Source organism: Perca fluviatilis, chromosome 5 (assembly GCF_010015445.1).
Source record: "Perca fluviatilis chromosome 5, GENO_Pfluv_1.0, whole genome shotgun sequence".
Taxonomy (NCBI): domain Eukaryota; kingdom Metazoa; phylum Chordata; class Actinopteri; order Perciformes; family Percidae; genus Perca; species Perca fluviatilis.
The window spans coordinates 28,601,265-28,614,086 of NC_053116.1; the positions used below are offsets into that span (position 1 = coordinate 28,601,265).

At 39.8% G+C, this 12,822-nt stretch overlaps 1 protein-coding gene across 4 annotated transcripts in view; it reads left to right on the plus strand.

The window, feature by feature from the left end:
- The window catches only part of nphp4 (nephronophthisis 4), a 185,863-nt gene that overhangs the window by 89,218 nt on the left and 83,823 nt on the right, over positions 1-12,822 (plus strand). For all 4 annotated transcript variants that reach the window (XM_039800113.1, XM_039800114.1, XM_039800117.1 and 1 more), the window contains one exon: positions 12,604-12,822. In XM_039800113.1, coding sequence (XP_039656047.1) covers positions 12,604-12,822 — 219 coding nt within the window. The remainder of the gene's footprint in view (positions 1-12,603) is intronic.

Consider the following 12,822-nt stretch of genomic DNA (forward strand, 5'->3'; position numbering starts at 1 on the left):
ATGAGGAAGCTACTGATGCTGATTCCCAGACCAGGCTTTAATAATGTGTAGGTCTGAAGGTGAATGTGTCTATTCTTTAAACTGTAAAAAACAAAGACGTCTCCAATGGTCTGGCCATGCTAATGACTCTATGAGGCTGTAAGTTTTATTGAAATGAATGCAAATTATTAGGTGGATAAATGTTGAGGTCCAATTTTTGGTCCTTTTTTGGTCCTTTCCTGCGATTGCTGGTAAAGTGAATGTAAAAATGCTAGTGGTTGTAATGTTAATTAACTTGTTTAGCAGGTAATGCTGACCATATTTAGGATCTTAGTTTAGTGTGTTAGCATGCTAAGTACAGATCAGGATCATAGGATGTCATTCGTTTTGCAGGTTTTTGGGAGTTGGGATTACATTGTACCTTGTATGATTTTTCAAGTGACAAATATATCAAAATAAAATTGATTGATTGAAAGTTATGAGGTTCATCTGAGATCCATGAACCTTTGTACAAGATATCATGTCAATCCATCTCATATTTGTCAATATATCAAGCGCCATTAACATCCATAAAACCATACTGCTGGGGTGGATAAAAACCTCTATTCTCAACAACTTATATGTTATTTTCTTAAAAAAAGGACAAACAAAATATTGAAAAAAATGATAAAAAGCATATACAACAGAATACAGTATATTCAAGTACAATTTGTTTCAAAAAAGTTCCAGAAAAATCAAATTAGTCCTAAATCTTGAATTAGAAATGAAATGACTTGTTAATAACATGTGCAGTTTAACCATCGCAGCTATGTAAAACCTCAGGTGTTATAACAGACAAGTATCCAACGGCAGATATAAAGTGTTCTTATTCACAGTAAATTAGCCTGAGCAATTAACATGCCTTTCATGAACATCTCCTTGAAGTTTTGCCATCAACGAGGGCTAGATCTGAGACTGAGCGCAATTCTTCCCAAGCCCTATTTGGCCTCGGTGAGCCGAATAGAGCACAGTAACCTGCTGGGTTCATTTGGACTACTTGTGCAGATGGATTAAAATGTGAGTGGTTTAGTGCTCTTAAGTTAATGATCTCGATGCATGTTCCCTCACTTTCTCCAGGGCATCTCATTGCGAAACATAAGTAGTGGGAGCTGTGGGCTGGTGCCTGTCACAGGGTCTTGGCTGAAATAATGACTTGAACAGCCCAACGGACTGAAGTAATAGTAATAACTGTCAGACTTCGTCTCCCATCAACGCTCACATCCCCCTAATTTAGGATTCATTCCTGCTGTGTTCTTAGAGCCTCTCCAAACTATATTCCTGCAAACTGCTTTATCTCAGCTTATCACAAACTTTTTTTTAATTATTATTTTTTTATGTTTGAATATAACTGCAATAGCAGCTCTGAAATGGAAGCTGTTTCCAAAATTAGTGGTGTTTTTACTTTTATGTATAAGAAGAGGCGTTTTACACAGTTTTCTGTCAGTAAGTGGTGCTGAATTGTAGGGGTGTGCAAAATCGATTCCCATTTGTATCACGATTCAAGCTCTACCGGTTCAAATTTTTTTTTTACTTTATTTTTTTTATTGTATGTCTACTGCAGTCACATGGGAAAAGTAACTACATAACTACATTTACATTCTGTGAATAGTTTTTTTTAATTTTTTTTTTTAATAGGAGAATTTTTTTTGAATCGAAAATCGATTTTGAATCGAATCTTGAGCCTAAAAATCAATATTGAATCGTGACATTTTCTGAATCATGCACCCCTAATGAATTGGACTGGTTGGGTCTCTGCTTCCAGTTCTTCTTGTCTGCCAGGAAATGGGGTTTTTAGCTGTGTTTGATGTGCAAAACTCGCCGTCTGTCACCTTTTCATAATTTCCCCTTTTTACCCCTCTCCATGGTCCCCCCTCCCCAAAAGTTTGATGATTACTTTTCTTGCTCCAGGTTACAGACATGAGATCTTTTCTTCCAGCCGTAGCATGTTTGAAACAGAGACACTTTCTTCATTTGTCTTGAGATGCTGCAGCATTCTATATTTTACACTTCTAAACAAGGTTGATGGATTCTTCCATTAGAAAACGTTTTGCCAGTTGGAGCAATTATGTGTGCAGTGACATCGCCTGTTATTGTTTTCAGCACAACTTTATGAAAAACTTTGCTGCTCGCTTGTTTTTGCCTTAGGCTACTGTTTCTATTTTTTCTCCCAAGCGCACTATTGAAACAAGTGCTTGGTTGCTCTCTGAGTAAAAGTTAATGACTCTTATTTTAAATATAGCCTTTAACACTCAACAGTGTAATCACACTTGGGGGAAATTGCCTATTGATCGTTCTGCCTTGTCCAACATAATAATAATAACCAAACACCGACTTTTAATTCAAGTGGCAAATTCCGTGATTAATTCAAATGTTTCCTGCATAAAACAGTGCGAGTGCAAAAAGTCATACTTTATTTCCACTGAAATATAATGTCATTGATTTGAGGTCTCTTTGCTGTCACCGGCAGGCTTTGCAATTGATTAAGACTCACTGAGTTACTGTGGTGCTCAGAATGAGTCCGTGTCTGACTCTCTCTGCAACTTTGTTCTTACTGGAGGCCTTCAACACATGCATACATCAGCGACGTACCTCCTGCAGCACTGTGTCCTCCTTACCGCGATTCCATTAAACCACCTACACTCACACTTAACGCTGATCTCCGCTGTCATATAATCAAGAAACTGCATATTGTTGTTCTTAAGCTCATGTGTGCATCAGAACGTTGGGGGTTGTGTTCGTGGATTACAGGCATAAGGTGAATATCCTGCCAGGCTTTGATTGAAACTATTATCCCTGTTTGTTTACTCAAACCACAACTAAAGATTCTCTTTGAGACTCCTTCATTCCTATTGTTTGCTAGCCCAAGCTGTCAGCGCTTTATGCAGTTCATATGTAGATCACACCGTTTAAAACCACTGCACTGAAATCATGATGGTGATTCATGTCGAAAAAGGGAATTCTTATTCTGTGCTGTGCATGTTTTAGTGCCATTGTTGCCAGTGTGATCATACACTTCCATACACTTCCTTTTAAAGCTCTTCCATTTGGACCATTAATAAGTTATTACTTCTTTGATCCCTGTCATGGATGTTCACTTCACACGGGAAGATATGTAGTTGTGGTGTTACATGTTAAGTTTCGATGGGTGTTTGACTCACAGTTTTTTTTTCGTCGCAGTTACTTGGTGCAATTTTGAACAGAGTCCTTCTCAGTTTCCTATGATTGGAAGACTGAAAGTGTGTGATAAGCATTGAGTGTCGGACAGATAAAAGCTCTTTCCTAGGCTGTAGGCGTCCCTGTAGAAAAGGCCCTTGATTGCTCTTTTGTCTGTCTTATTCTCTCAGAGCTCAGCTGGCATTTCTGCTCCCGAATTATCCCTTGAACCAAATACTGTATATTCATTGAATAATACAGGACGTGAGGGCTGGGTCATGTGCTCCACACTCATTTTGCTCTTTTCCTCATGTTCTCTGAGAGCACAGACATGTTCGAGACAGAGTGCTTGAAAACCGAAGAAGAGACACATTAGATAAATTGCCTCACAATCTTTACTGGCTACTCCCTGTGCCATAAAATGATCTTTCTCTAGTTGGATCATTTTTACAAAATCATCACTTTGGAAATAGACTTCTTTGATTGAATGTTTCATATAAAGCATCTTCTTAATTCAACCCCATGAGATGGAAAAACAGGCAATGCCTCAAGGGGCAATATGCTGCTATCTGTTTTATGACTGCCATATATTTCCAGAGTTACAATTCAAATAAATAGCTTTTAATGTCCGTGGTACTTGGGGGTAAAATTATAGTCTGAAATGGAATGGAATATTGATCTGCATCTCATGCTGCTTGAAATGTGTGTTAGGATTTGAAGGGTTCTCCTTGTACATAACAGACATTTAATGATAAGACCCGGCACCAACAATACTCGTACACTAGTATATGAATAACTAATCTGTATGTATATCGTCTTTATAGCTGTGGCACAAATAAAGCAGACAATGCCGACGCCATGCTGACAACTGAAGAAATTGTTCATTTCATTCGTATTAGAAAAAAAGGGGCGAATATTCTGATTTGCGCACTGTAAAACAGGGGGCTGACATGTCTTTAACCTTTACACCTTGAGCACTCTTAGTCCCCGCTGAAGTGCATTATTAGTTGCGGTGCGTTAAATGTTAGCTCCATTAACCTATCTGGAAACTTGACTTTGGGCTTTGTTAGCAAGTTAACTGGAAAGCAAGATTACTTTGCATAATGTTCTGACATTTTGATACTGCCCTCACCAGAAAAAAAACAACAAAGACAGCATTGCTTGTTTGTTCAAAAGCCTAAAATTATTTATGCTTTTGTTTACTTGACAAGGACTTCTTGTGGCCATGTGAATGATAACTGCCATCTGTCAGAAGTAAAGTCAGACGTAGCCCGACATTGTTTGAAGGCTGCAGAACCTCTTAGGGAGGAGGACGGGGTGGATGAAAGGGTCAACAAAAGATGTGACTTTCACACCGGAAACCGCTGTTTATTTCAGGCTTTATACTAACAGTCAACATTGGTTTCCTTTTATCGCTGACCGCTATCTTTTCCCGAACCTTAACCAATGACTTTTGTTTATTCAAACTTTATTTATTTCCTACCTCTATCTAAGTATTTTGTGCCTAAACCTCACCAAACCGTAACCATACCAGTGGCAGATCAGAAAACAATCAAATGAAGGCTGGTTTGTGGATCATTTTGAAAGGCAATAACTATGGAGTTATATTCCTATCTTTAATCAAGAGCGCATTCTTTCAATTTGAGAGCATTTCTCACTGATATTACGTTCAGATTTTGTAATAATTTCCCTCAAAACCTTGCTCTCACACTCAAATAGTCACTGCTCGCGCTTGGATTTGCTCTGCTTGCACTCAAACTTTCTGCTTAGACTCAGATATGTTGTTGTTTGGACAGATTTCCTGCTCTCAGCTTTGAACCTTCTCCTCGCACTCAGGCTGATTCTGCTCACTTGCAAAGTTTCTGCTCTCGGATTTCTCCTGCGCTTGGCGGATTTTTGTGTGTTATAACCCTATCAAAAGTCAACAACCAATAGAATGCCAGCTGTAGTGTTGACCAATGAAATGATCCCAACCCCGTTGAGGGTGCGTTCACTTTACTTTAGAACGTCTGTTGAGGGCGGCTGCACTGTAACCTGACTGTAACCAAGTTTATATATCCCCCGCCGCGTTTATAGCTTTATTATAAGTATATGTCAACAATGTGCACAGAATGGTCGACACCACTTTCACCTGCACCCGTCAGGGAAACGGAGAAAGCTTTGAAGTGGGAACGATATGAAGTTATGTCCACAACTACGAGGGTGAGTAACATAACTTAAGCACCTAGCTAGCTAGCTAGCATATGGCGCTAGCATATAGCCTAGCTTGATGTCCAGAAACAAATATATGTTCTTTATTGTGTAGCTAGCTAGATTGAACGACATATGACGGACAGTGTGTGTATATGTGATGACCCTACTTTGTATTTTTTCCTCGTTTGGTTAACCACGTTCCTGGGATTTGGCTAATTTCATGTTAGAGCCAGTGGTAAAACCTAAACTGTAATATAACTGAAAGAACACAAGAAACTGGATTGTTTGTGTCAGTTTTTGCATCACTGTTGTGTGTTGTTCATCAGAATTTAGTCTTCATTCCTTCATATAACATTAGTTTGAAAATAGATTCATAGCAATCTGTATAAAACGTAATGTTAAGTTCAATTTTATCACTATAATAAAAACAGATCTAGAAATGATATGGTTTCTTATTTGCTCCTTAAATAGCAGTTATTTGTTTAATTAATACAAAGCAAACTGAACTGAAAAAACAAGTATTTTGTTTTACTTTCTTTTCATCCAGGTGGGGCTGAGGGGTTTGACCCCTGTTGATCTGTGTGTCATATCACCAACCCATGATAGCTAGAATTCACCCTGCTACTCCAGATCTACCTGCTGTATGGCTGGCTACAGACTACAACCATCTGCTCCAGATCTACCTACTGTATGGCTGGCTACAGACTACAACCATCTGCTCCTGATCTACCTGCTGTATGGCTGGCTACAGACTACAACCATCTGCTCCAGATCTACCTACTGTACGGCTTGCTACAGACTACAACCACCTGCTCCAGATCTACCTACTGTATGTCTGGCTACAGACTACAACCATCTGCAAGTTTTGTTTGTAGTGAACATCATCAACAGCTGCACTTAAAGTCTCTTGGGTTCATATGGGACTTGGTTGTTCTCCATACTGCATCAAATACTATATTATTTTTTTGTGTTATATTAGTACAGACAACAGTAAGTATCATTACTTAATCACAGTATATATTATTCTGGTGTACACTGTTGACTTGACTCCATGCTATTGACTATACTTTAGCTTGCCACCTCATAACTTTACCTTAATTGCTCTTGTATAGTTAATTTATATTCTACTAGTTGTACATACCTCCTATTTAATTGAATTATTCTTAATTTGTGTTGCCATACCTGAATCATCCCTCTTGTGAACACTAGGCCTATCTTATCTTTATTCATAACCCTGCTCACAAACTCACCTGAACCTGGGTCATCTGTTTGCCAATATCAATGTTCCTGCTACAGTAAATCCTATAGGCACATTGTACTGCTTCACCGTAGTATGAACCATACACTTTTAAGGTTTCGTGTCAAATATTGTGCAATTTGTTATGAATTACTCATTGTTTTGACAAGGTAAATTAAAGCTATTTACCAAGTGTCAGCTCTGGTAAATTTAATTGTACTGTTTGTTTTTTTATAAAATGTTATGGAACATGAAAAACAACATTGCCTTGATCACGGTTTTAATTTGTTGCAAATGTGAACATGGTTTTAATAATCTGTATCTTATTGCTCTGAAAAACTACAATGATTTAAGAAATAGCAGTGATACTTATCAACATTTATTGAATTGATTGAATATATGGACAGACATTACAGGCACCTATTCATGTCAACAGAGAAAACAATAATTTGTTCTCTCTTTTATCACTTTGATTATACGCTGATGGTGCAGAAAAGGGTGAAGTCCTTGTAGATCTCTGGCACTTTGAGGACAGACCGATCCAGGAACTCTCCACTGTTGTCTTTGTATAGTATGCTCCTATTAAAGACAGATTCATAGACATCAACACATAATATATTAGGTGTACATAGCTTTCTTTAACATCATTACTATCTTACCTTACCTTCTCTGATTTGGTTTTGTGGACATCAGTAATTTTCTCTCCCAGGCCTCGTTGTGCACCCTGTGAATTTAAGCAAGAAACATAAGTGTATGTAACATGATTTTACTATTATATTATTATTATTTTTACAATTGCATTATTATCAGACTTGCCAACCTTCTTGGTTTGTGCTACTGCTGCCTGTCCTCTGCACACAGGTGAGTGATGTTCTGACTGGCACAGGTCCATGCACATAGTGCAGCTGTGATGCAGCTCAACGGGTACTTCAGTCACACCTGGAAGAAGAGAAACAAACCAACAAAATACTTGTTCTTTCTGCTCAGTTTGCTTTGTATTAATTACAAAAATTACATTTAAGTTGCAAATAAAGCATATCATCTCTAGATCTGTTTTATTAGTGGTGAAATTGTACTTAACAGAGCGCTGTCGTACTTTTTCGTTCATTTGATTTTCATTTCATAAACAGGTATTAAAAACAAATGGTTATTTGATTTTCGTTTTAAATCATGGGGATCAGACCTCTGGTGCTGGGTCTAATATTCTAATATTAGCTGCTGCAGCTAGCTAGCAGCTAGCTACCAGCCCTGTGAGCTTGGTCCCCGCGGTTCGCTCCCCGGTGCTGATTGAGTCTGGTCCGTCTGCAGAGCTGCGTTACCCGCTCTAGCTGACCTGGGAATCTACCGCGCTCGTGATTTATTCATATTTTATTTTCTTTGCAGTGATATGCTATGCACTGATGTCAGGCAGGCTTGCTGCTGCTTTTAGTCTGAGCCTGTGAGATAACTAAACTTCCTTTGAATATAACGTGCATATAAATAGACGGAATAAATAAAAGTCCCCGGAAATAAATATAAGTAAAACATATGTATTTAGGCTATTGAACTATAATGACTAATGCCTATATATGTATTGCCTCATTTATGTATTTCATGTTCCATTTCATAGCCATATTTATTATGTAAAGGGGGCAAAAATGGACGATCAGTCGCTCAGGAAGTTATAGACTACAGTTTCCCTCAACAGCAGCCGGGACATTCTAACGCTTAACGTGAAAAAGCTTAACGTGGTAACTTAATGTACCTAAACAATGATCAATCAGATATCAATCAGTTATCAGTCACATAACGTCCATAATAATTGGACTTTGGGTTAGATTTTTTGACAGTTTTCAGTGGTTATGAGGAGCAATATGAGAGAGAAATTTGGTAATCATTGATCATTGTTTAGGTACATTAAACCACCTCTATTTGTTTCTGGACATCAAGCTAGGCACATGCTAGCTAGCTAGCTAGCTAGGTGCTTAAGTTATGTTACTCACCCTCGTAGTTGTGGACATAACTTCATACCCCCACTTCAAAGCTTTCTCCCGTTTCCTGACGGGTGCAGGTGAAAGCGCGTCGACCATTCTGTGCACATTGTTGACATATACTTATAATAAAGCTATAAACGGCGCGGGGATATATAAACTTGGTTACAGTCAGGTTACAGTGCAGCGCCGCCAAACAGACGTTCTAAAGTAAAGTGAACGCGCCCTCAACGGGGTTGGGATCATTTCATTGGTCAACACTACAGCTGGCATTCTATTGGTTGTTGACTTTTGATAGGGTTATAACACAAAAAAATCCAAGCGCGCAGGAGAAATCCGAGAGCAGAAACTTTGCAAGTGAGCAGAATCAGCCTGAGTGCGAGGAGAAGGTTCAAAGCTGAGAGCAGGAAATCTGTCCAAACAACAACATATCTGAGTCCAAGCAGAAAGTTTGAGTGCAAGCAGAGCAAATCCAAGCGCGAGCACAAACTTTGAGCACAAGCAGAGCAAATCCAGTGACTATTTGAGTGTGAGAGCAAGGTTTTGAGGGAAATTATTACAAAAGCTGAACGTAATATCAGTGAGAAATGCTCTCAAATTGAAAGAATGCGCTCTTGATTAAAGATAGGAATATAACTCCATAAATAACAAGAAACCTGTTTTATCATTTAGTTTGGAGGACTTGTGGGGCATATTTTTCTGCCAAAAGTTGTTTGGTTTCACCAAATTGCTTTAGATGACAGATATTCAGTTAGATTTGGCAGAAACAAAGGCTCTGCTGTTTAAGGGAGCTCTCAATTGAATCAGAGCAGCGACTAGGATTCTGATGAGAGAACAACATTAAATCTTAAAATACCATATACCTTGAAACAATGATATGTGTAAGGTTATATTGTCCCGCACTGTATGAATCTGCATGAATATGACTGGAATTTACCAGACTCACAGATGTGAATGAGCACAGAAGCATATTGCAAAGCTGACACTCAGTTGAAGACTTTGACCTCTCCCCAGTGGATGCTGTTACTGGTTTTGATCTTGTGTTAACAGACAGCTGATGTTGTCTGTTTGTGATGTTCAATCAGTCTCTTGTCAAAGGTTCATGCTGTTTCACCAATGCAGTCTTCCCTACAGTTGCATGTGATGTCATACACCCCTCCAGTTTTCCTCTCTGGGGAACTACTATTACAGCCGGGGAACTACTGTATATCACTATAAACCGTCCGGTTAATGTGGTCATATATAGCTATGGTGGCAGGGAGAAATTGAATAAGTTAATTAATGAAGAAAAGCATGACTTTTTCATTGTGTGTAATCCTTGTGGAACTTCCTGGAAATCTGTTTTTGTCCATTGAATTTTAGATATTATTCAGCTTTTTTTTTTGGCCACTGTCCTAGCTGTTCAGCTATGCAGCTGACAGGAAATGTGGTTCTGAGGACAATGAAAGCTGTAACACAGTTTGAAGTTTCAAGTGTGGTGTGAATTTGGGGGAAACATGCGTTTCTCCTCTTGGCTGTTAGTATTTCCACTGCTGCATTCCATACCTGAATACAAGAAGTTGAATTATTGACACCATGCTTTACTTGCACTTAAAGAACATCTGTGTTGGCACAGTCTCTTTTAAAACTACTGCAGGCAGTTCCTGTTTTCCATAATAACACCCTATGGACACTGAATGAAATTTCTAATAACGACATTTCTCTTAAGAATGATGATCTATAGTATTGGATTATGGTATTACATGTAAGAAATGTGCTCAGGGGAATTGCAAGCATTGAGTGAACCATTATATGCTCTACTTTGTCTTGCAACAATGTGCAGTAGCAGGCTCATTGTGTATTCTATACTGTCCCACATATGATTGATTACAATTGTCTGAAGCTGACCAGCTTATTAATCGATTCAGCAAAACCTCAGAGTCCCCTGTGAATGATTTAAAACAAAATGCTTTTTTACTTTTTCAGGGCTGGCTGCAGTAGAGGTGCAATGGTACTGCTTGTAAATCATGTTTATACACAACAAACTGCTCTGAGACTGGATGTGTGACCTAGTATTTAACCCCCTAATGCATCGACCATAAAGAATTGTCAGCGGTGGTAATATGCCAGCCCACTGCAGTACATTAGTTTTAAAGCTTCATAGTAAATTTGACGTATTTTCATAAATTATTCACATGATTAATTGAGTATTTATTGATTTAGTTAATATGGCAAATGTAATTGATTATTGAAGTTTTTATGAAAAAGTTAATAACAAAAATAAATAAAAAGTTTGTATTTTTTTTGCCCTGGAACCTTGACTGTAAAATGTCTGACTAAATCCTAGAAATGCATTAACTACTAATCTACGGTCTAATGGAAGTTTTTCATTAGGCTGCAAACTGCTGCTGTGCCATGCTGCGAGCAGCTGTCATCAGAATCCCTGATGCTACATGGCACAAACCCTGTTTCCATATGAAGGGGATGGTATAGAAAAAGTAAACTAAAAAACGGCTGCATCTTTGGAATATCAAAAACTCACTCTTTGTAGGAGTGAAAGGTGGCACTGAACACTTACAATAAATTCCACTAAAGACCCACAGTCACTTAAAAAATGGATGTCAAAACATCCATTGTAACTTCACAAAAACACTCTGCAGCATAATTCACTTTTCCATTGGTGATCCATATTATTCTTTATGTTTCAAACTAAATTCACAAATTAGAATTTTTTTAGAGTTTCTGACTCAACACATGACCCCTTCGAAAACGAGATGATACATCGCAAGTGAAAAAAAATAACGTCAGCTGTACAATCAGAGCTACTGTATTGCTGCTGCTCTGTGGGTTGAACTTGTATTTTAATGTGGCACACTGCATGCAAGTCTGAGAATATTTTAATAACTTACAGTTTTTAACATCCACCTCCGGTGCAACTCAGACACATCATCAGTGATGGATCCTGGGTTCATTGGGTGTTTTGGGTCTAACAACATCATACACCCTCGCCCAGGCGACCCTCAGGCCCTGGCTTGTGTCTGAGTAGCTTGTACGATCCACGGATCGCCCCGCTTGATCCACAGCCATCTTAACGCCTTTTCGTCAGCGTCCGTGATGTTCTTGCCGGCTTTCCTGATGTGCAGTCGCTTCACTCCAAGCATCTTGAGGGCCCTGATTAATGACTGGCCGACGAATCCTCTGCACCCGACCTCAATGTGATTGCACCGGGTCCTCCACCCCCTGCTTCGAGCTGTTACGAGCAGCCCCCCTGATTGATTCAGGTGCTGGTGTGGCTTCTCCCAGTCTTTAACAAAGGTGATGTTCTCTCTTGCCGGTTGCTTGTGTCTACTGCAAGCGATCCCAGTGCTGATGACCTCTGCAATGACCCTCAGCACTTGGTCGTGGTGTCAACGGTAGCGCCCATCTCCCAGTGCTCTTGGGCAACAGCTCAAGATGTGCTCCAATGAACCTCCTCTCTGGCAGAGTGGGCGCAGTGGTGTGTCTGCCAGGCCCCAGCAGAAGAGGTTGGATGGACTGGGGAGGACGTCATAGACAGACTGAACCAGGAATTTGATCCGGGGTGGCTCAGACTTCCACAATTCTGTCCACGATATCTTCCAGTCTGCTCCCATCGGGTCCATGCCCCCTGCTGCCGCATCCCCACTGTCCTACTGCAGCGGGCTTCTTCCACCTCAGCTCGGACCTCCTCTTGGATCAGCTGCCACCTTTCCTTTCCCTGGGCCTTGTTGTTGTTACCAGTACATAAATGTGTAACATTGTGTGTATACACAGTGGTAGACAGACAGACAAACAGACAGAGCCGTTAAGATCCCTATTCATAGTTTTGGAAAGGCAATAAATAAGAAGCTTGACAGACCTGCGGTGCCTAGTAACAGTTGCTGTGATTGAACAATCACTGTCTGGGGGGGGAATCCAGTTCTTTCGTTGTGCAGTTATGAAAAGGTTAATCAAGGTTGTTTCCATTATGAAAACAATAATACTGATGTCAGAGTCTTAATGTCCTCTAATCATGTGTCTTTTTGCGTCACACAGCTGTCTGCCACCTCCACATCCCGAGCGGCTTTCTTGCAGTGTCTTCGTTGGGGGATTTGGTGCCCATTCCAGGAGCCCGCTGACTGGAAGGGGGAAGAGATACAGCTTGTTCTGCAAGGAGGTGCAAAGCCAAACCCTCACGGAGTCATGGTCTACAGCACAGAAATGTCTGCCAAAACTCAGAGCCCTGCGCCACTCTCAGCTCCAGGCACAGCTCAG